Source organism: Agelaius phoeniceus, chromosome 11, assembly GCF_051311805.1.
Source record: "Agelaius phoeniceus isolate bAgePho1 chromosome 11, bAgePho1.hap1, whole genome shotgun sequence".
NCBI lineage: Eukaryota > Metazoa > Chordata > Aves > Passeriformes > Icteridae > Agelaius > Agelaius phoeniceus.
The window spans coordinates 16,007,679-16,031,170 of NC_135275.1; the positions used below are offsets into that span (position 1 = coordinate 16,007,679).

At 42.2% G+C, this 23,492-nt stretch overlaps 1 protein-coding gene across 11 annotated transcripts in view; it reads right to left on the minus strand.

The window, feature by feature from the left end:
* Positions 1-23,492, minus strand: part of CADPS (calcium dependent secretion activator) — a 206,436-nt gene that overhangs the window by 45,354 nt on the left and 137,590 nt on the right. For 4 of the 11 annotated variants that reach the window (XM_077184356.1, XM_054640036.2, XM_054640033.2 and 1 more), the window contains exons 16-21: positions 23,014-23,137; positions 20,550-20,618; positions 19,673-19,690; positions 10,385-10,491; positions 4,761-4,917; positions 3,661-3,802 (exon numbers count right to left, since the gene is read on the minus strand). In XM_077184356.1, the coding sequence (XP_077040471.1) occupies positions 3,661-3,802; positions 4,761-4,917; positions 10,385-10,491; positions 19,673-19,690; positions 20,550-20,618; positions 23,014-23,137 (617 nt within the window). Of the gene's footprint in view, positions 1-3,660; positions 3,803-4,760; positions 4,918-10,384; positions 10,492-12,856; positions 12,962-19,672; positions 19,691-20,549; positions 20,619-23,013; positions 23,138-23,492 lie in introns of all 11 variants that reach the window. The other 7 variants (XM_077184357.1, XM_054640035.2, XM_077184355.1 and 4 more) reach the window with 3 other exon arrangements.

Genomic DNA, 23,492 nt, shown 5'->3' on the forward strand with positions numbered 1-23,492 from the left:
CTGGGTTCGGAATAGAGCTGAACGAGACCCTTGGCCACACCTAAACGCTCAGTTCCTACAGGATGCCTGAAATGATTTAGTGATGGAAGACGCAAATGCCTGTCTCTTCCATCACTATAAACACTTGAAACCTCACTGTCGAGGCTGAGCAAACGCTCAGGAGCAAATCTTTTCACAAAAGCCTTGATGTGAAGCAAAAGCTTGATAGTGAAGTAGGCAGTCAAATCTGTGCTCTTCCTGTGACTGACACCCAGAATAGTAACAAAAATACTCACTTTCACTACAGCGGTGCTTCTTTTAAGGGGAAACATTTTTCACCATCATTCTGTAGTTGTACAACCTTATAAAATGATTAGTATAATCATATTGTTCAAGTTCTGACATTTATATTAATGATACATTTATAAATAGCCTGCAAAGGGTTAGTGAGCAATTAATAGATGCTAAAGCCAGGACTACAGAGCGATAGAGAGAGCCCTGGGTCAATGAGTAATGTCCTAGTCAAGCCATTGAAATTGGTTGTCATTGCATGAGCTTTAGCATTTGCTCAAAAAGATCTTTCAACACAGACACACACACAGAGACACACACACATACGTGTCAGCTGGCTGCGAGATAAATCAGCACTCTCCGAGAGAAGCTAGCATGAAAAAAACCCATTGCAAACCCTACTTTTCCAAGACCTCTCAACTCACCAGAGAACAGACCTACTCTGCATCCTGCATACTTGGATGACTGTGCGAAGGACAAGTGTTCCACATTTCTCTGCGTGGATTCACACAAGCGCACCAGCTGCTCTAGCTATAGGGCACGGACCCCCTGCAAATTCAGCAGCTCTGCAGAGGCAGATTACAGAGCCCTCATGAGCACACAACGTCCATGCTTTCCCCCCACCATTTTTTTTCAATACTTAACAGTATCTCTCTCACTGTGATTTCTATACCTAACTCTTCAGAGCATAAGGTGCAGAGTATTCAGCAATGAAAATAGAAGAAATACATGCTTGCAAACTGCCATCTGGTCAGGTTATGGAGGGCTACATATTTCAGCCTTGACTGCAAACACAAGTACAGAGAAACCCTTTCAAAAGATTCTGTGTTGTGGAATAATTTCTTGGTTAAGAGGAGATAATGAGATTTCCTTCTTGTAATGCACTGTAGAGATCCAGGACAACAACAAGCCTGGTGGAACGGCCAGCTTTGATGATCTGTCTTTGCTGGCCAACTTGAAGGTCTATCTCCAAAGTAGAGGAAAGCCGTGGAAGAATATTCTGCAGTGTTCCCAATTTCCAAAAAAGCTCTGCTGGAGAGGTGTCAATAGAAGGTCACAATTTGGTTTGGAATTGGCTGCTCCAAACTATTTGAGAATACATGGCCACAAATTCAAATGTGCTACAGTACGGATATGTGGGGTGAGGAGAGAGTAGATACAGGAGGGCAAGTCAAACAGAAAAAGTCTCTAACCTGAATTTTTCTGCAAGTTCCCTGTCGATCAGACAAAGAGGAGCAGGTGGTCTGCCCAGGAGGCAAAGATGAAGATGCCTTAACATTTAGTTCTGAACAGCACATGAAAAATGTCATAAGATCCTAGGAATGACACTCCTTTTTTCCTTTGCACTGTATGTGCCACCCTCTGGCACTCACTGGTGCCTCCCTTCACCGGGCCACATCACGTTGAGCCAGCGTTTGCAACTCACACTTTTGTGTGCGAGACATAAGAACAAAATATCAACACGTGAAAAAAAAACCCATGGTGCATCTTTTCACCAGATGGACAGAAGCTTCTTGTGGAAAGCACCCACTTTCCTGCTGGAAGAAATCTTTTATATACCCAAGTCTGTAAGAGAAAGAGTCCATCCTGGGCTTTCGCTTGGAGATGCAATGCTCAAAGCACACTGTAACTGGAACTCCAGAAGGGAATAACCATCACAAGAGAACTAAGAAAAGCTCTTTTATAACTATCAGAGATAACGTGGAAATGATAGATGCTGGCATACCCAGGGACAAAGCATTTTGACAGGCAAGTAGCACATCCAAGTACTTATGGACATCTATAGTTAACTCCTTGAAGTCATTAAAAAGCAAAAAGATGACAGCTTCTGATAAAAGAAAAAAAAAGCAGAATGATTTGTTTATTGAGTGCTTGACCCAGGTGGACAGGTACACAGAGTTAACTGCCTCTGTTTCATAACAGACAAGGAAATACATATTTTTTACTAAAGCAGAGCTCTGAAACTGAAGTTAATGCTAACTTCGAAGTGCAATTCTGCTTGAAGGAGTGGCTGTAAAAATGGCATTCTCCTACTCGAAAGATCTATTTCTTGTATGTTTTCTGGGTCACATCTGCTTATTTGAAACAAGATTTTTTAGGATCTTTAATCCTGTTAGCCTGCAGACCAAAGACAGCAAATGGAAAGTGAGAGAGGCTCCTGAATGCCAGCCACTTAACCCCACTCAAAACAGAGGGGATGATCAGGTGTCAAGAAAAAGCCCGAGATTTGGCAGGCAGAATCCTTACGGATGCTGAGGATGCACAAGAAAGAAAGGAAAAAACCTGGGTACTCAGACTCCAGGTTGCATATGGGAGGCTGGCTGCTGAACAAAATCTCTTTTCCTTGTAAACGGAACATATTTGGTGTGAAAAGCCCTGAAAGACCACACGTTCTTTTATACAGCAACCTCTGAGAGTGCGGTGCCATTTCACTTTCCCTAGAGAATGACAAAAAAAGCAAGGAAAAGAGTCTCTCCAGAGGTCACCTGGTCCCAGTTCCTGGTCTGAGGCACTGCCAGACTCATGTCACTTGCAAATGGTCCATCTTTCTCTTTTAGTATCTTTATTAGAAGGAAAAGTTAGCTATTTCCCTTTGTAGGATCTGACTTGGCTTTATAGAGCAAGCATGACAGGGTTCAGCAATGCTTCAAAACCTGTGAAATAACAACAGTAATCCAAAGCACATGTCACATTTTTATCATTCACCAGCTCTTGAGTTCAATTTGGGTTTTTCTCAGGCTCCCAATTTCTTGCTCGTAAACTCCTAGCTTTCCAAATGTAAGAAATCATTATGCTTGAGTCATCTTGCCCATGTTTTACTTTGGTTTCTGCACATCTAATCCTACAGGCAGAGGAGCTGGGACTGGCAGAGCTGCCCTGGACATGGGGACAAGTGCAGCCACCAGCCATGGGGTTGATGCCAGAGGCACACACTGCAGTATCCCCCCCACAGGGTGGGTGGAAAAAATGAGTGTTGAGAATAAATACAGCAATGACTCACAGGGGTTATAGGGCTGGAACTGAACACAGTGAAGCGAGATTTTTTTTGTTCTGAAAAGGAGCTATGTGAGTTCAAAAGCAGCATTGGAAAAGGCCTTTTAGAATGGGTTCCAAAAAGCCATGGCAGTTAAGAAGGTTTTCCCATTTTCATGCTTCCCTGTTCAAAGGCACACGGTTCAAACTGAGGCAGCGATGCATTTCAAAAAGCCAATACCACTTCCCTCATTAACCTGAAAATCCTGAAGAGATCAGGCCTCCTATTTATAGCATTAAACTAGAACGTTTAAAGCATTTTCTGCATGTCCAGTCTAACGTTTGCTAATTCACCTCTATATGAATCTCCATCCATTTGCACCCAAATTCCGATTGTATCAAAGGAGGTTTCCTTACTTTACTGGCTCCCATGACTCCCGCTCAAAGCCCCTGTGAATTGACTGTGCAATTGAGGACTCCATCAGATCGACATATCTAACAACAAGTGGAGCAAACAGGTCTTGGAGATGTTTGTGGAATTTTCCATTGCACAAATTATCTAGAATAGATAAATAAAAGTATAGTAAGACACTACTGTTACTACAACCTCTGTAACAAACCACAGCGCGGCACTTCATCAAACAATGAATTTGTCAGTGAACAGGAAAACTTCAAGAACATAACAGGAGCCAGAGTTCATGACACAGACAGCAGGAATGACTTCTTACTCCAAACAAATAAACAGACAATGAACCTTCTTTTCCATTAATGTAAAACTTACAAATACATTATCACTTCCTGTGAATAAAACCAGTGTAAGAAACACAGCACGCCAAACATTATGGGTTTAGCAGGTGGGAAAATAATTTCTTCTTTGGTTGCTCAGTACCATGATGCTGGAACTTGCCTTCTGAGGATGAGTCCCTGGCTTTTTTCACATAGTCTTAGAAAGCTAGCTGGGGTCCTGGTCTAGGACCTAGCTAAGGCAATGTCAATTTTGCCACCAGCTCCCCAGGGAGGGTTGGACTATCCAGGAAAGTGCCAAATTCAAAACATGGGTTTTGAAAGCATGGGCCCAAGTGCTTTGGAGAATTGTCTTATTTCACAAAGCACTATTCTTCTGAACTGTTTAATTTAATATTTTCCTGCCTTCAATAAAATCTTAAAGCAAGGACTGGCTTACTCCATGCCAAATAAATGCAGTACACATATATAAAACAATACACACATTTAATGACAAATATAGAGTACCTAATTCCCTGCTTATCAGGCAGCCATTACCAAGAGACTTGAGAAGATGAAGCAAAATAAAATTCAACTTCCCACCTTTGACTTCAGTGATTTAAGGGGTGTGCTTTTTCTAGTGGCAATGCAATAAAAGCTGGTGCTAAAGGAGTTTGTAAATCTGTGAATCTCCACCCATCTCAGTTCTCTGTGCAGTAAGGAGAGGCTGAAAGCATTATCAGTAACCTGAGCAGCCCACTGGAAAGGGAATGATCAGAATGCAGAATACATACAGTCACTACGGAGGGAATCGTTAATGAGCTGAAAGAGCGGGAAGCTGTCCCAGGTGTCTGGGGGCTGCACCTCTAACGCTGCGTCCATATCCACCGCAAACAGCGACAGGAAGGTCTCCGCGTGCTCAACCATCAGATCTGACCACCAAGCAAAGGCCTTCAGAGTTGGCAGAAAAAGATAATAAAGATGTGTATTAGTTCTAATAAAGCGCAGGGAAAGATGTTAGGCCACATATCTTAAAAAAAAAAAAAAAAAAAAGCGCATCTCATGGAAACTACCTTTATTGTAAAGAGAACAGTGCTTTGGGTGCTAGCCTGCATGGGCAGTGCTAATCACAGAATTAGGCACTGCGGTTCTAACACAAAGCTTTCTTGTAGAGGGTCTCTTCAGAGCTCCACTGTAAAGGCATGCAGCTGTAATGTAGCAGAGAAGGTTTCATCTGTTCAATTTACAATAAATGACTTCATTAATGATGCTAAGTATCAGGAAAAAAAATCAACTAATTCTTATTTCTAAAGTACAGAAATTTGGGAGTTTCTTCACTGTGCATGTAGGTTTTCTGATGTGTTTTTCAACAGCTTAAATTCTACTTGGATTCAGTACTTGCATTTGTCTTGAAAAACTAGAAGCCTGAGACATTAAAATCTGTCCTAAATCATTCACACCATGTTTTCAAGATATTTCAAACATCACCAGTAAAAGCTATTACAGCACTGTTCATTTTACATGGTTATCTAACACACTACCACCTTCATGATGCTACTGATTAGGAACCCATTACAAAGCTCTACTATCAACATGCCAAGGTAAAAAAAAAAAATCTATGGCAAGCCTATATTTTCACAGAGGCAGGAAAAACATATGTCTAAACTTGAAAACCAAAAAATATCAGTGAGGTAACTCATTCTCATGCACATGGGTCCTTAAAATTCGCTGTGCGGGCTCTCTGAGGTGACATTCACATCATACATGGCTCAGATGTGAATGCTGCAAATGCATGCATGCGTGTTCAGTAGTCACTTCTGGCTGGGAACATGCAATATGAGAAGAACTGTCCACAGGACCATGTGCTGTCATTTGGAAGTGATAGGAAATTACTCAGTGACTTAAAGGAGCTAAGGAACAGCTTTGCGGCACTTGGCAAGAAAAAGAAGCCTCTAGCTTAGGCACAAGAGTGGAGATGAAACGGACGACATTGGGAATGGAGGAATCAGTTTGAAGAGGAATTGCCAGTCAGGGAAGGGCATTTTTTGCATGTTTTAGCAGACGTGAATAAGCAGAATGGGCTTTCACTCAGGGTTCAGTTCTGATTCACTGATGTGCACAGCACAACTCCAGCTACTGGTTCACCTCGTCACGGAGAGGGAACAGCACCTCCAAAACAGGTTACTGCCATAGTTTTTCCTGTTTTGGCTCGACTTCTCAGCTGCCACTGATAGTGGCAGGGATCTTTGGAACTATTTCCACTCCTTCAATCCTTTAAAATATAAAGCAGACTGACACTGCCCTGCTATTATTCCATGAGTAGATACAAAATGGATGTGAAGGCATGGATAGACTGGGCATTGCACTCGGCATTTTCTTCCCAGAGCGCATCCAAGATGTAAACCAAATAACCAAAATAACCACATGATCCCCAAACTAATCTTAGGATTGGGCCTGCCCTGTAATAGGGGTGAAGATGTAGGCACAGCTTCAGTGTCTGCCCATGCCTGAAGCAGCAACACCAGCAGGTGAGTGTCCCAGTGGTCATGGCATGGGGACAAGGTGGCTACAGCAGAGTCCTTTGTCTGCAGACTGTCCTCAGCTTCAGGCCCATGGAGGAAGCTGCCCAGCTCTGCTGCAGCATCTCCTGCTTGGGGATGCTCAGAGGTGAAGTGGCAGTGGTGACAGTGGCCCTGGGTGTCTGCAGAGTCATCACTCTGGGAGAGCCAAACCATGGTGAGGGAGCCTGTGTGGGGCTGACAGCATTTCTCCACATTTGGTGCTGGTGTCCAGCCAGGCACAAGTCTGGATGGCAGTGAATGCCATGCTGGGAGGCATCAAACCTCTGAGGGACCATGGAAGAACCAAAACCATCCAGAGGCAGGTGTGCTCCTGATGCCTGCTCCAACCTGCTCACAGAGGTGGCTGGGAAAGGAGTGCTGCTGAGCAGTGGAGCTGTGCAGGGTCCTCTTATCTCAGCAAGGCCTGGCTGTAGTTTTCAGGAAGGCTGCAGGGGCTGTCCTTGCTCTGATGTGGTTTCTCTGGCTGTGCCTCTGCCTGCCCGGAGCCTGCCATGCTGGCACCCACCCAACACTGCCCTGGGTCTGCAGGCATGGAGCGACTGCTATGATGGCAACCAGCGTTTGGGGGGAAGGGAAAAGAGGGGAGGCCAAAGAATGTCTTCTGTAACAAATCTCAATATAAACACTTCAGAGTCCTGCAATAAGAACCTGCTTTCATGAAAAAGGAAAAAAAGAGCTATTTTAAAAAAAGAAAAGCATATGATCATTGGTGGAAAAAAATTATGCCCAAATCAGTAACAGTTTTCCTTTTGCTTGAAAAGTCATATTTTAACTCCGTAATTCTCAAACTTCTGTCAGGATCCTCAACCTCCTCCCTAATTTCTGTAAGTAGGATTGGTAACACCATACTTAGAAAACCTTTTTCAAGATGGTAACATTTCATTTATTTACCATCTACTTACCTGCTTTGCTTAAATAATAATGTAAAGGGGGAAAAAGTGTGCTTTCTAGCCAAACACACCTATTATTGTATATTTTACACATGGATACACATGTATATATGTATGACCTCAAGGAGTTAAGATACATATATACATATACACATATGTATACATAGAGAGAGAAAACACAAATTTAAAAACAGGTGAATGGCATTGCCTCTGACATTGTCATCAGTCATCCAGAGGAAGGGAAAGGGAGCTAGGAGACATCTGATGGGAGAGATGATACAATGCCAGAGACCTCCTGCTCCCAGATTTCAGACATAGGCACACGGGTTCTGCTATTTCTGCCTGTGCTGTGTTGCTTTTTTCTCATGGGTAAGACAAACCCAACTGACTAGACATCATGCTCCTTTTGTAATGATTTTTGAACATGCTTTGAGTATTATTTTCTACATTCTCATTAGGGAGCCTGCCTGGATATCCACATGGGGAAAAAAGGGGCATGTGTTAATTGCAAAAACTATTGCTTTTCAGTACAGTAAGGCATTTCTCCAGTAAGCAGTGCAATTTTCTGCTGAACAACCAAAGTAGACTTAAGAGTCACACCTCACGGGTCAAGCCTTCTCCAGGTGAGTGACAATATATAAAAAAAGTCACCTGGAATTATACAGGGGGAAAAATAAAGTGTAATACCTCAGCAATGCTCATTGCACACTGACAGTAAAATGTAGCTACAACACAATAAAAATCAGTGATAAACCACCCAGCCTCTTCTCTCTTTTCCCTGGGTGCAATTCAAAGTGTGCAGAGAGCTGGCCAACTGCCTGTGCACTGCTGAAATGCCACAGCCACCCTCAGGACAGGGATTCAAAATGCACCGACAGCGTGCCGGGCTTCTGGAGAGAGATGGATTTCATCCTTCCAAGTCCCCGTTCAGAACAAGGGACGGGGATGCCTCCTATCTGTCTTGGCATTAACCTTCTGTCTCTAATCAAAACCTTGTGACACAAAAGATGCTGGAGAACAGTTCTGAGCCTTCCTCATCATGTAAGGATCTTGGCAGCATGGCTGGCTGAGTGTGACTGGTCCTGCAACTGCTTCCTCTTTTCAAAATAAGCTGTGTTTTAAAAAACAGCTCCTTCCCAGCTGGTTGTACATCCAGCCTGTGCTGGTGAGGAGTGGAATAAAACAGTTTTTGCACAAGCATAGTGCTCTCAGGCACCCCTTGCTTTAGTAAAAAGGAGGTTTATTTCACTCTTCACCTCATACATTCTCTCTCTACATATAAATACTGTATATCCAGTACAAGGCACATACAGACAAAACCAGAGGAAGACCACTACCATTCTAGGCACTCGTGTAGTACTTAGTCCATCTCCACCACAGTGTACTAGAGGTCGGGTGAATGCAAACGACAGGTAACAACAGGCTGAGGAGCGAGTCCAGGCAGGTAGGGTTGTGTTGGGATGTAACTGCAGCGCTCGTAAAATATACCCATTGCTGCATGCATGGACTGGACTGCTATGCCACATTTACCCTCCTGTGTCAGGCCACCAGCTCTGCAAGCAGCCGACCCAAAGTTGCTGTTACATTCCTCGGTCAAAGTTACGGAAGCGAGGGCAACCAGGGTAAAATCCCAGTAGGAAACATGGCACTGAGAGGGCATGCACGGAATATGACAGGAGTGACTCGTTTCATTCGGTTTAGTCACATACCTCTTTCCCCTGCCAGGATCATCCAAGATTGAATGAACAGTAGAAAAACAGGGAGGAAATTTAAATATGTAATCAGGCGTTAGTTGGGTTTTGTGGATTGCTGTGTATTATCAATAAGTAAAACTATACTGCATATTTAATACACACTGGAATGATTTTTAGGTGACTGTGAAATTATTTATCAAATGCTCTTAATGCAAAATACTGTGAGTATATCTATATCTATATATATATATCAATGGGAAGGAAAAGAGAAAATAGTGAAAGAGTGCAACAATACCTACAGTCATAAACAATAACTGTTCCCTCCGAATTTTAAAATTATTAACTTTTCAATACGCATTCAAGAGCACCAGATTTACAGAGAACTCAGGGCTCAATCCTGCAAATACTTACACGGGTATGCAACATCACCTGCTCAGGGAGAAATGTCCTGATGTGCTGAGAGCAGGACTACAGCCAGCCATGCCAGCTGCCTGTGGGACCAAGTGTTTCCAGGATCAAGCCTCACGATTTTCTGGTGTATATCTGACTATGACATGGTTTCAGTGATTTTCATACACAAATCTTTCTGTTAAGGTGCTTCAAAGAGTTAAGAGTGGTTGTATTAGGCCTTAGATAACCCAGACAATAAGTAACAGAGCATAGTTCATCCTAACCTCTGTGACTAGTCATTGAGCTATTACCAATAAGCCAAGGCAGAAGAGGCCAACAGGAAACCAGGTGAGTTCATCATGTACTGGAGGGGCCCAGGGAGACCCCTAGAAATGACCTGAATTCTCAGAAAGGGGCAGAAAGGAGAATGGTTCTGTTTTGTTGCAGTTTTCCTTGCTCCCCTCCGGACAGCAGGAGCAGCAGCTGCAGCAGGGACCCCGCTCATGCTGGCTGGAGGCACACACATACAGCTCATGATTTGGAAATACAACCTTTCTGGAAAGTGGACAGGCTTGCTCTTGCAGGTAGTTGGTGGTGAATATTTTGGCCAGACTGGCACTGTCAGAAAGGCTGCAGACTGACATCGAGGAGAGCACAGTTAATTCATCCTTTAGCCCTCCCTCCCCTCTGAAAACACATTCCTCCTGAAGTGTACCTTGCCTTCATCATACTCGAGTGTACTTCCAGCTTTTAAAAAAGGTAACCAGCACCAGCTGGGAAGACATCACACAAATATACAAAGCTCCCACCGGATCCTGTGGAAGACTTGGGCGGACACAACCTCGCCGGGGACGCTGCTCACCTCTGCATGGTGCTCTTCGTTTTGCTGTAGGACTTCAATTACCAGCTCTGCCAGACGTATTGTATCTTCTAACTTTTTAGCTGGTGTGACTAACCGGCCTACATTCTCTGTAGTACAAGAACTCAAGTTAAAAGGAAGGCAGGGTGAAAAGCTAGACGAACAGTGAGTTATTTTAGAGGTTAAAAAAAAAATCCCCATAATATTCTGCAGCTTTAAAGATCTTTTCATGCATATGTTAAATGCTTATATAATTAGTACTGAGCAAACCAGAAAGCCACATTCGTTATTATACTATGAAAATACAGTGCTCCAGCTCCAAATTTCACAATACTGTCAGAGTTGGTTTGCTTTATGGTGGCACTTTATTAGCTCAAATAAGAACATCACATTCCCTAAAGACAGCATCTGGCCACTAATGTATGAACAATATGTATCCTTCAATGTAGATGATGCTATTATAGGAATCATATCTATATCATTAAAAAATGCTTTTAAGAAGATCAATTAAAACAAATCTGTCTGCACTTGTAATAAATTGTCAGACTCGAGGAATTTAAATGTCACCTGCTTCTAAAAGCAAAACTCGCAGGTCTGCCTTGCTCCAGGATTTAACTCCACAAGGGTCAGGAGTTATGCATGCTGGAGGGAGTGAAAAGTGGTAAATCCCACACTCATGGGCAAGATTTATATGGGAAAAGAGACACAACTTTAAAACAAAAACCCCGCAAAACAAACCAAAGAGTTTAAATCCTGGAGCTTGGTGTTTACCTATTTTGAGTTCTTTTGCAGTGTTTTCTGAAAACTCTAAAAAATTATTATATTATGTTCTTCCAGGTAATTTATATTATTAATAACATATTAAAAATATGAGGTGCTAACAATATGGAACATTCAGAGCATTTCATTAGAAATAATGTAGAGGAAAAGAAAATAGCCACAATTTCCCTGAAGGACAGCTTCCAGAGAGCTGATCACAGACATGTCTCTCTGGCTCAGACCCAGCTCCCAGTCCCAGCTCTCCTGAGCAGCAAGGGCAAAGAGAGGCATTTCACTACACAGCCAGTCCATACCTCTGCATCCATAGGTATTTTGGCCTCTCCATGGTATCAAAGGGCAGCTCACAGCCCAGGGGTGTGCAAACTCTCCCTGTGATGGTTGTTTGGAGCAGGAATGGAGTGGGAGACCTGCCCCCTTGGGATCCATATGCCAACAGGCCAAGTATTCACAGGGCATCTCGCTCCAGCCTTCCACACACCCTGGTTTTTTCCTAGTGCTTGGTCTTGTCTACTGGTGGGGCAGAAGCACAAGGTGGCCTGTTCTGCTTGACTGGGTCACCCAGGGAGAAATCCCTGCCTTGCTGAAGGCTCAGGGAGCTTACAGGACTTCATTCTCCCCCTCAAAATCTTGCCAGCCCCTAGTTTTCTCTGAATACCTGTTTACAGGTTACACAGTTCCATATGTTTCAGGACAGTCCCAAATGTGGCTGGTTTTTGGAGGAGCTCAGCAAGCTGGAGTCTGGCCCTGTAGGGGCTCAGCTTGCCTGAGGGATGGTAAAGCACCATGCAAATGAACTGTACAGTTTTACTGATTTATGGCACAGATAAGGGCCTTGGGCGTTTCTCCTCCAGTTTTGCTGATGTTTGTTGTATCATTGGAAACAAACAAAAGAAAAAAAAAATCAAGGTTCCCTTTAATATAATTTACTGAGAAAATACTGAAATTGGAAAGCTCCTGGTTAACTTCTCAGTCTTGGTCCTACACTATCCAGCACCTCAATGGCTACAAGAAGTAGAAACCACTTCCTTTTGCAAAAGGAGCCCAAAGACAGGTCCCTCAGTAAGATCTGGTTGTTTCTGCACCTCCAAAGCCAAGGGGAAGCTTTTCCATTGATCAGTGCAGCATCAGGCCCATTCTCATTTGCAACATTGATCTGCTCTCAAATATAACTAAAAGACAAAAGTGTTAATAAGAACAACTGCTCAAAGATGCTGTCTTTAAAGAAAATATTGATGCTTATATAACTTTGGCAGCCAGCAGATGTCAATCTTAATTTTTTTCCTTCTTATTTTAAATATTTCCCTGGTTAAGTTACTATACATCAGAATATTCTGCTAAGATAGCTGGAGCACTGACAGTTACATGAAACGTATACGATATACTTATCAAACATTTCATCCAACATCATGTAAAGCTCATACATATTTATAGTTTCCATGCAAAATGTTATGCAACAACAATGTTATTTTGTGCTGACGTTGATATTTGAAAATGTTGCATATGTCAGACATTGCTAGACAAAAAAATGTGGACATTTTGAAATAAATGCTACCTCTAAATCTCTAAAGCCTACCACATCGCGCTAGGTGTTTTGTATGTATCAAGCTGCACATGAGGACTAGCTTTCTACTGCTACACGAGCGGCTGCTAGACTAGGAAACCACTGAATAAAAGAAAGGAAGACTATTACAGTACTTGGCGGCTGTTTGGCCATGCCTTTGAGCATATGATCTATCATGTTAGTCTGCGTTTGAGGAGATGATGGTGGCCCAGCCGGCGGCTTCGGCTTGGGCGGACGGGCTGGTGGTGCGTGACGGAGAGAGAGACGCCAAAAGTAAAGAGACAAATGACTTCATAAACAGTGACAAAAAAGATGGAAATTTCAAAAGGAACATAAGCAGAAATGATCAAATACAAATGGAATAAGCTGCTGGGTTTTTGCTTATCGGTATTTGGGGTATTACACGGTAATGACACCATCTGACAACACGTATTCTAGAAGTCAGCAGATTCGAACATCCTACAGCACCGTGCAATCAGAAAGCTAAAAATTCAATGCAAGTATGAAACCACACTTAGTGCAGTCACACCAGGAGACTGAGATGGGTTAATTCAGTTAAAACTCTGGAATTCAGAAAAGGTGAACTAAAAAACACAACTTGAAGTCAGCTCCCCAATGCTTAGGCACGTTTAGCAATAGAATAATGAGCCATAGGAATTAATTGCTTTGCAAATATCAATTACACATTTTAGAATTAAACGTCACTGTTGGTTAAAGGGAGCTATAAAATATTCTTGTGCAATTTAAACATGTAAAAAAATCTGTCACTTAAAAATGTGTGGTTCCTGATCGTTTCCAGCTCATTTAATTATTTTCAACTTGGAATTCTAGTGGCTTTTATATTCTGGGTTGAATCATATATAAAAACTTGCCAGCTCTATCAAATATGTTACTTGCTATTCCAAATGTTAGAATACTGCAATCAGGACTTGACCCATCTGTCATATAGTTTACAATATCAGCATAGGAAAAATTCAAAGAAAATAGCCTTTCCTTTTACATACACCCAGAGAATAAATTATATGCTGTGAATATATTAACACAATAGTTTCTATTCCTTTTAATAACAGTTTTTAGCAGCATTGTGACTATTTTTAATCATGCCATTTGCAAGGAATCTGGCATATTTATCTGGACATTCTATTGCCAAAAGTCCTTGCCATTTTGCTTGCATTTTCCAGTGGGGGAAAAACAATCAGTTGGCTTGTGTAAAGGAGATTTCTGATTGCTTTTATTTCTCACAGAACTACAACACTTATCAAAGTATAATAAAGAATATTCGAGTAAACCATTAAGGAGTGTGAGTTAGGTTGGTGCCCCTCTCCATACACAGGGATAGATACACATACATACATACATGCATACATACACACACACATACATACATACATACATGCATACATACATACACACATACATAAAACCACACACAATGCACACACATGCACACACACACACACACTCACACACACACACACATTTTTAGTCTTTTAAGCTGTATAATGATTAATTCAGACTCTCAGATTCAAGCTACTGTCTTTCTTTCTTTCTTTCTTTCTTTCTTTTCCTTGTTTTCTTACAACAGGAAAAGCAAATCTATTCATTCATCTCTGGAGTAATCCTGATCTTTGTTCAACATTTACCAAGGGTGACTTTGTCCCCAGAAACAAACCTCTCAGCCTCAAGTGACAAAAATAACTGCTTTTCTGGGCATTGGCCTAATGACTTTCCCTCTGCTTTAAAACATGAGCAAGAATTCAATTTGGCTACTCACTGATTGTTCCTGAATTTGATATTCAAATGTAGGAAGAGTATTTTACTGCCCATTGCTATGGAGAGCAGTTTGTGCCAAGGTCTCTGGATGGGAAGGGATGGTGGGGAGAGGGAATTGCACATCTTCTCCCACCCATATCTGATAACCACAGGGTGGGAACCCCTCACCACCCAGGGGAGTCTGTTGGGTGGCAAAGTTGGGGGTGTCAAAGAGAGAGAGCTCTTCCTAAGAGTGCCAAAGCCAAGGTGAAAGGAATCTGAGTTTCACCCCATTGCACACGTCAGCACTGCAGCCCTCAAGCATCCTTAAATGTGGAGTCCAGCCCCTGCATCCCTAACAGCTACCCATCCAAAAATAGCTCCTAGGCTTCACAGACATCCAGACTCCAGAGTGTTGAACGGGCCTGATTAGCACAAGTGTTTTCTGTCCTAGGGAAAAGTCATTAATAGAGAAAGAGGAGGAGGAAAAGGCAAGAGATGCAGCAGCATCTTCACGAGTCGATGGTGCAGCGCGTACAGAACAGCTTGGAGGAGGCTCCCGCTGTGCAGTTGTCAGCACAGTGCCCCAGGGTGGCTCTCACTTCTCTGGGGGGCCTGTGAGAGACCCCTCCAGCACCTTACCCTGCTCCTGGCATCCCCCCACCACCCCTCTTGGAAACAAGCTCCCACAAGGCACTGGAGCAGGCTAAGCAACAAACTCTTGATATAATTCTGATCTGGCCCAATCTGCACAAATATTCAGCTCTTTTAACACATTTTAGTTTTTCAGACCCAAATTCAAGGCTCTTGCATGACGTCTGCAGAACCACCTGGAGGTGAAGGAGGGGAAGAGTTCTCTCTGTTCCTGTGGGCACTGAACAGCCATGAGCCCCAACTCATGCTTTTCTTTGTTGTCTCTTTATCACATGAAAATTTAGAAGATTAAGGTCTGGCTAAGGAAAAGGATTAATTTCCTCTGTAAATTTAAAGAGAAATGGGGTTGTGACAGCCATGCACTATGAGGCACTAGAGCTCACACCCTTCTCCAGGTCCAGGTCTCAGAGGTGATGTGTGAGGTCCCTTTCAGGGATGGCTCAGCTCCCACTCAGAGCAAGGGATGTGTGAGGCTGGATGGGTTTTATGGCACTTGCTCGTGATCAGCTGCAGTGTGCGGCAGGTTTTGTTTCACTTTGGCTTTTCTTTTTTCCCTGTCCTTTTCCTCTCTGATCCCTCACTACAGCCAGTTGAGTATCAGAAATTCTCTTGTACTTGCTGCTCATGTGTGTCAGATGAGTAAGATTTAAACACCTTCATCACTGAAATCAGAGCCAGGAGCAAATTCTTACTGCCTGACAAAGTGCTTTCCTGGACAAACTCTTCTAAAGGTTTTTATGCTTCTGTATGATATTGGCACGTAAATACTTGCAGAAGCTCAAATTACTTGAAAAATTCAGGGTTTGTGCTTGCAATGATCTTCAGCCTGGAATAACAGGTATATTGATAAATCTGTGCTACATTGGTATAGATATTGCACACAATTCATTGTGTGTGGCTCTTTACAGACTGGAAAATTTTCAAACTACATATTTCTACCTCAGCACTGTGATATCTGCTACATGGGTTACTAAATCATCAGCAACAATAAGAATTACATTTGCAGCAGGAGAAGAATATTATTGACTTTTCATATTTTTTAGAAGCGTAGCCACTGATTCAATGATTTCCTCATAATAATTAAAAATATATGACCCTTGCCAAGGGCTTTAGCATCCAAGTGTTATATGTGCATTCATTTGTGAGCCAATAATCAAAATGATACAAAAAGCTGCTGTTTTCAAGATAACTATAAAGCATAATGGACTAAGCCCAAGGACAAGGCAGGGCAGCCTTTTATTATACTCATGAAGTTAATTTGCATGTATCTGAAAGGGATTTCAGTAATAGTATTTTTCTCTCAAAATAAGATATTTTATTTTAAAGTAAAGAAAAAAATCATAGACTTTTTTTTTTTTTAAATTTAGAAAGAGATGCCAATTCACCTCAAAACCTCAATATACTGAAGAGAGAACTGCTCTCCTGATTTTCTAATGATTATTGATCCTAGGGAAGAATTTGTGCCTATCTGAATTCTGTCTCATGCCCCAGGCAGCAAGTTGCTCCCGCTGTTGGTGGGAGACTCATAGAAAGAAAATGTCAGAATGCAGATCTCTGAATTTCTGAAGCTCTTGCAATAACTTTGTACTGCTTTAGACACTGCCTTTGAAAAGTCAAGAGGAAATCTTGAAAGCTGCGTAACGATTCTTTGTTAAGTACAGCCCAATGCCACTTCAAGGAATGAAACAAATAAAGCAGCATTTCAACACACATGGATACAGGTTATAGTCATGCCTGAGTGAAAGTATAGGATTTATTAATGACTTCAGCCTCCACTCCTCCACACAAAGACTGATATTTTCATATATTTTACATTTTTATTTACTCAAACAATGTAATTTTTTTTTTTACTTTTTAAGCTTTGTGATTTATCACAAATTCTGGAGTGATTGGCTAACAGGGGTTGGGCTGACAGATCACACAGGACCTCTCCTTGCCTCGGACCTGGTCAATTGACAGGCAGCTCAGCTCCTCAGCTGAGTTCCAGATATGTGCACAGAGCTTCCCAGGCTGAGATCCAGAAACAGGGAAGGCGAGTGACGTAAAGTGAGCATGGGGCTGTGACAAGGGCCAGTACCACTGCCTTGGAAAATGCCACTGCTCCTCAACAACCTGCTGTGCTGCTCTAGTCTGAACCAAGCTCTCCTGCACCCACTGCCTCGGTGCAGGACGCCTGCCACGCCTGCTGGGGCCAGTGTACCACCAAGATGCTCCATGGCTGCTGCCAGCTCAGGCTGGGGCAGCCCAAGCTGCCCTGCTCGGTCCCTCTCCTATGGGTGCACCCAGGTCCCCAGCCTGAGACAGGCACCTGAGAGATGTCTGCCTCTGTGCAGGCACTGCAGCTGCCCCTCAGTGCCCCATGGGCAGCACTGACCCCTGAACTGAGCGGGTTCCAGCCTCACAGCCACCTGGCATCACCACTGGCTGTGTTTTCAAGTGAGGCTGAGCTTGCCCAGGAGCCCACCCAGGGAGGACAGAGTGTGCCAGCCCTGCAGCACAGTGAGGTGTGGTGCCCTGGGAGACTCCTTCCCTGCACAGGGGATGGAGCTGCTGCTGAACAAGCAAAAACCTGGTATTTTTGGATAGCTCAATTTGCCTTGGGGACAGAGCAATAGGACTTCAGTAGGTCCCTCTGCTCTGCAGCTACTTTCCATGAGATGTTCCACTGCTCTGCCACCCACACCCTGGCACTAAGCACTGAGGTGAGATCTGTTCTCCTTCACTGCTCATCTCTGTGCACCAACTCAGCACTACCACGAGAAACCTCTCCTTCCAGAGACCAAACCTAAATTGCAATATGAGAATTACTCAGCCTGAAAACTGAACCCTCCCCTGAGTCTTACACCAAACAGAATCAATTGTGAAAGTGATAACTCTGCCTTGGTGGGCACCACCTCTGAAGCTGCCTGTACCCAATTCCAGCAGTGCAAAGTGGCACTTGTGCTCATGGGATCCCTGTGCAGAAGGGATGGGGAAGATATTCTTTTCTAAATAATTATGTATTTCTGACCTACATAAACAAACACTTATTAAAAGGTTATAATTATTAATCTGAGTGTTTGTAGCTTTGTCTGATTAATAATTAAAGTATTTTATTTTAAATTCTTTTAGCACAATTCCCTGTTTAATGTTCTATTTCAATATTTTAATGCAAGGCAAGAGATTACACATTTCTCAGGAGAAAGGAGAACTAAAGGGTAGCACTTGTGTGTTTAAGAATTTGTTTTCAGGGTATTATTTTTATTCTTGCTTCTGGCAAAATAAAAAAGTCAGGCCAAACCCCAGTCACATTTGACTCCACTTAAGCTGAGGAACCAGTTTCAAGTGAGTCCTGCTGACCTTGCCTGAAAATTTTTTACTTAAAACCAAGGGAGATTCGTGGGCAGAAAGCAGTGGAGTCACAACTCCCTGTGCCCTTTCACTTGCTCCAAGCATTGGGAAGAAACAGGTTATTTTTAACCAAGCTGGGCCATAGGAATGTCATTCTGAACTTCTAAACTGCAGGCACGTGACAGGTTGTTGCAGCAAGCACGATGCTCCATGCAGTTTTTGTGCTTAATGCACAACAGCCTGTGCTCACTCTAATTTTTACAGTTAATGGTAATAATTGGGACTGTTCAATTTACTTTTGTTTATTTGCACCTTTCATAAATGTAAGAAAAAACTAGTCTGCATTTTCTAAATATTGCTTGTTATTTGCAATTCATTTTACTATGAGGCAATAGATTATGGGCCAAATTTGAGCTGAGGAGGTCTGGAGAAGCCAGAACCTGGCCCAGCCTCTTGTACTGCTCTTCTAAAGCAATTTCCCTGTGCAAACAGAGCTGAAATCAACCAGACCCTTTCTTTTTCCCCCACAAAACAGAACAATCTACTCACAAAAAGAAATGAACAGTTCAAGTTTCAAGGACTTTGGAACTAGGACTCTGGGATACAACAGAAACGAGAAGAGGGGCTGCAGAGCTCCACCATCCCTTTTGCAGAGATGTGCACTTGAGCTGAGCCTTTGCCTTGTTACATGTCACCACAGGTTATAAACAAGAGACAAACATGACTTCTGTCCCACCAGATTGTTTGTTACACATTAACAAATAAATAGAAATAAAGAAATAAAGAAAAACCCAGTCCTCCCATCAGGGCAGAAAACAGAAGGTATGAAAACCAAAAATGAACGTTAGTTTACTTATAAATGTGCTTGTTAGGTGTGGAAGACTAATGGCCAAATCACCAACATTTTTTCACCCAAAATGAGCTGCAGTTCTTTTGAAAAACAAGAAACCTTCTCTTTACAAAGACTAGATTCTCCTCTACAACTGTCTCCTAAGAAGGCACTACATCTCTACAGGGTATTTTTAATCTACACTCTATTCTATGAAAGGAGGAAAAGGAGATTATGTAGACAGCACAAATTAACTCCTTAAGTATCAATGCATCTCCATTTTCAGCCTGAAGGAGTACATATCTTAAGGAGCTATGAAAATAGAAAACAAAATAAATATAACTCAACAGTCCTAACAATTTATAATGCATATACAATTGTTCACCTGCGTCCTTTTGATTCTCTATATGAAAGAGAGAAAGCAACAAGGAGAGAAAAGAGAGAAACAAGAACAGATATGCAGGATTAATGAGCAAGTGGACCGCACAGCCCCCCAGTTATGCGTGATATATGACATTTGAAAAAAAGAAAAGTCGCCCCGTCTCGCCCCCCGCCCCCCCGAGCGTGGGGTTACCAAAGGAAGCTCCTTTCATGGAGAGAAAACGCTGCACAAATAGAAAACCAGAGAGGGAGAGCTCTGAGGACACAGAGGGGGTCTCCGAGTGACAGCAGGGTCGGGGTGTCCCCTCCAGAGCTCGGTGCAAAGGAGTAAGTAAAAAAATCGAGGAGGAGAGCAAGTAGAGTGCATCCTTTCGCTGAGAGCTAACAGACAGGAGACATTAAGATCTGATGTACAGAGAAAGGACAGCCTTACACCATCTTATACACAGGATTGGGTAAAGATTTCATACGCAGGCAAAGGGATGGCTTTTTCCAAGTGTCCTTTATCTGACCTCTAGCTCACTTCTCCACAATGTAGCTGCTACCTTTTGATTGTGTACCAGTGACAAGCACTTTACAAACTGGGGTTACACAGAAGCAAAGTAAAAATGCATTCAGGTCACGGACATAAAGAAGAACTGAAAAAACTTACAGACAGTCTGAGTTTGTCACAAACAGATGGGTTAATTGTCTAACCTGGTTTAGGCTGATAGAAAGTGACTGGACTTCTCACACTGGGTTTCACAGACAGAAGCAACAGACAAGCCAATGCTAAAAGACTTGAAGCAAGGAGAGTGAGTTGGTTTGGATCTGGACTTTCTTGAGGCAATGAGAACAGAGAAAGTGAGGACAGCATGGAGAGGAGGGTGGTAGGTACTCACGAATGGTTAAATCCATCACTTGAGAGGCCAAGCAGAAGACAGGATGCTCATACATTTCTCTCTTTTTCCCTATAAAAGAGGATTTGGGCATGCAAGAGGCTTAGGTCAGAGGTAAAGAGGTTACAGGCTATAGGTCAGAGGAAAACTTCATATCAGGTTAAAAGGAAAGCCACAGAGTATTTTGGGATACACACAGGATAAAAAGAAGAAAATAAAAAAGAAAGAAAAATAAAAAGGAGGGTTAAAATTTGAGATCTACTGGATTAACCATTCAGCATGCCCATGAGTCACAAGAGAGGCTGTGACCATGACTCTAGAGGTTTGCTCTGAACTGTTTGCAAGAATATAATGATCAAAACATCATGAATAGAGGGAAATAGATTTTCATTGGTTTAAGGCTCCAAGATACTAAGGATTTCAGCCTTCAGTATCTAAGGCTTTCACAGGTATTTCTTCATAAGCATAGCCTTAAGCACTGCTGCCACTGATTTGGTTCTGCATTTCTGACAAAAGTGCCTTACACGTGGCTATTCAAATGTCATTCAAAAGCAAGATTTCAAAGCCATGTCCAGTGAACAGGAATGTGTCTCACCAAGGTAAACTTGTCATTTGCTCTTCTAAGGAAGTATTTGAATATGCAGTGGACTATGCTCATGAGAGAAAACCTGATGCATGCAGCTGGCGGATGTTGGGTTGTTCAAATTAACAATCCCAGCATGCTTGGAAATTGGTGTTACAACCACTTTTGTAGAAATAGCATCAAAAAGTGGCTGTGGCCAATCACAGATAAAGGAGGAGAAAAGCAGAAGAGAGCAGATAGTGTGGAATGAACTATTTCTCTGAAAAGGCAGCTGGAAAAAAATAGGTTTGTTGCTTCAAAGTATTCCCAGACCTAAAAGTCACAGTGCAAAAAGAGAGGGCAGATAATTAACACAACCAAGAAGAATTGAGGCACAAAAGGAAAAATACACACTAACTGTTCTACTTTGGAAATGAATGCATTTTTACTTACAGATCATAAAGTTTGTTTTTGCATAGATTTATCTGAAAGAAGAGAGCAAATCTTACCAACGAGTTAGTGATATTTATACAGAGAACCTAAGGGAGCCAGCCCTGGGTAGAAGCATCCATCAACAGAAAAGCTGTTTTTGATTCTCAATCCTTCTCCATCCTTGTCAAGTATATTTAAACATTGCATTTTACAGAATACACCAATTAAAGTATCCTCTGAAGTTGAGTACTTCGATAAATTGCCTGATAATACAGTGCTTATGAAACCTTTGTTCCTTCTCTATTTTTGTCACTCATTACCAAGTCAAGAGTTGATAAACATCCTTTTAGTGCCCAATTCTTAAGTGTTTCTCACTGGATGCATAACAATGAATTCATTACCACTGGTACACAATTTGCATCATTAGACAGAAAAAAAATGGAAAAAGAGAGGACATGTCATGTACAGAACCTGGACAATTTGCCATATAATAACAACCCAATTTTTCATGTAAACAAGAACGAAGAACAAATCAGAGGGAGTTTTAGTTTGGGATTTTTTTTTCTCCTCTCAATATTGTCCTATAGGCATACAACAATAATCTTGGCTGTGGGAAAGCTTCACACCACACATGACAGAAACCCAGAGTCTAGAGCAGAACATACCATTCATCTGGAGCACACAGATTTAATTAATAGGGAACTTGGAAAAAGTTGGGTGGGAGTTTGAAGTCGGGAACAGCAGCCAACAAGGTACCAACATAAACTGATAACATATAAAGAACGACTGAATCATAGAGCTTCAGTAACACATATCCTCCAGCAAACTTTAAAATGTCTTTTTGATGGCTACATGTGTCTCTGGTCACCGGTTATTATTCTCCCATAACTTAAAAGGTCAAAAATATCAGCTTTGCCAGATTCAGAGTGACAAGAAAGAAATCCGATGCAAGTATGGGATCACTGATCAATGACTGCAATGCAAACTGCTAAGACAATGAAACACACCCAGAAAAAAAGACATTTTAAATTGGCTACAAATGATTAAACATGGATTAAACAGTTTTTCAGCTTTTTATTTTTCATTTGTCTCCTGAAGTGTCACAAGCAATTAGCTGCAGTATACCTTCAGCTGTAAAGATGACATCCCAAGTATTTTTCAATTTGTTTTTTAAAACCACGACGTGAGTCTGAATACTACACCACTGGCCAAATGCACTAACGATCAAAGGAAAAAAAAGCTACAGTTCTTTTTAACTGTTTCCTCTCTCCTTTCCAGAAAAAGAAATGATTTGCATAGCTTCCATTCTTAACTGCTTCCGAAGCCAACACCACAGAAAAGATTCTGAATCACAACAGCTTTACCGACAAGAGAGTAAATAGCAAATGAGCTTTTTTTAAAGAGCTCCCAGCCACCTAAGTTGCCACCTAGAAAGATAAGAAAAATTTTAATTTCAGAAAGAAAGAGCCTTACCTTCAATTTTGGCATACTCTGATAGTCGAGTATAATTGACTAGAGCTGCTTGCTCCAAGCATTTACGGATGACTGTTTTTACCTCCTCTTGAGGGACCGGAGTAACTATGTCTTTCATCAGAACCTTGACACAAGAAAATCTGATTTGTTGTGGCACACAGAACTGCTTTTCTCCAAGCCCAGCACAAACATCCATTCCTATGCTAGTGCTGTGTGGCTTTCAGGGCATGTGTACAATCACAGGACTCACTACAAGGTCACCTTGGCCAGCCTAAGATGTGGGACTGTATTATTCCCCTTGTGTATTTACACCCTGAAGTGTAAATACAGAAGGGGAATAAAGGGGCTGAAGTCTGTGATGATTTTTTAGGGTATGACATTAAGATCTATCACAACTTGCCCAGTGCCAAACAATGTTTTGCTCTTTCCAGGCTCTACTGACTGACTTGGGTTTGGGTCTGGACTTGGCCACACTGTAG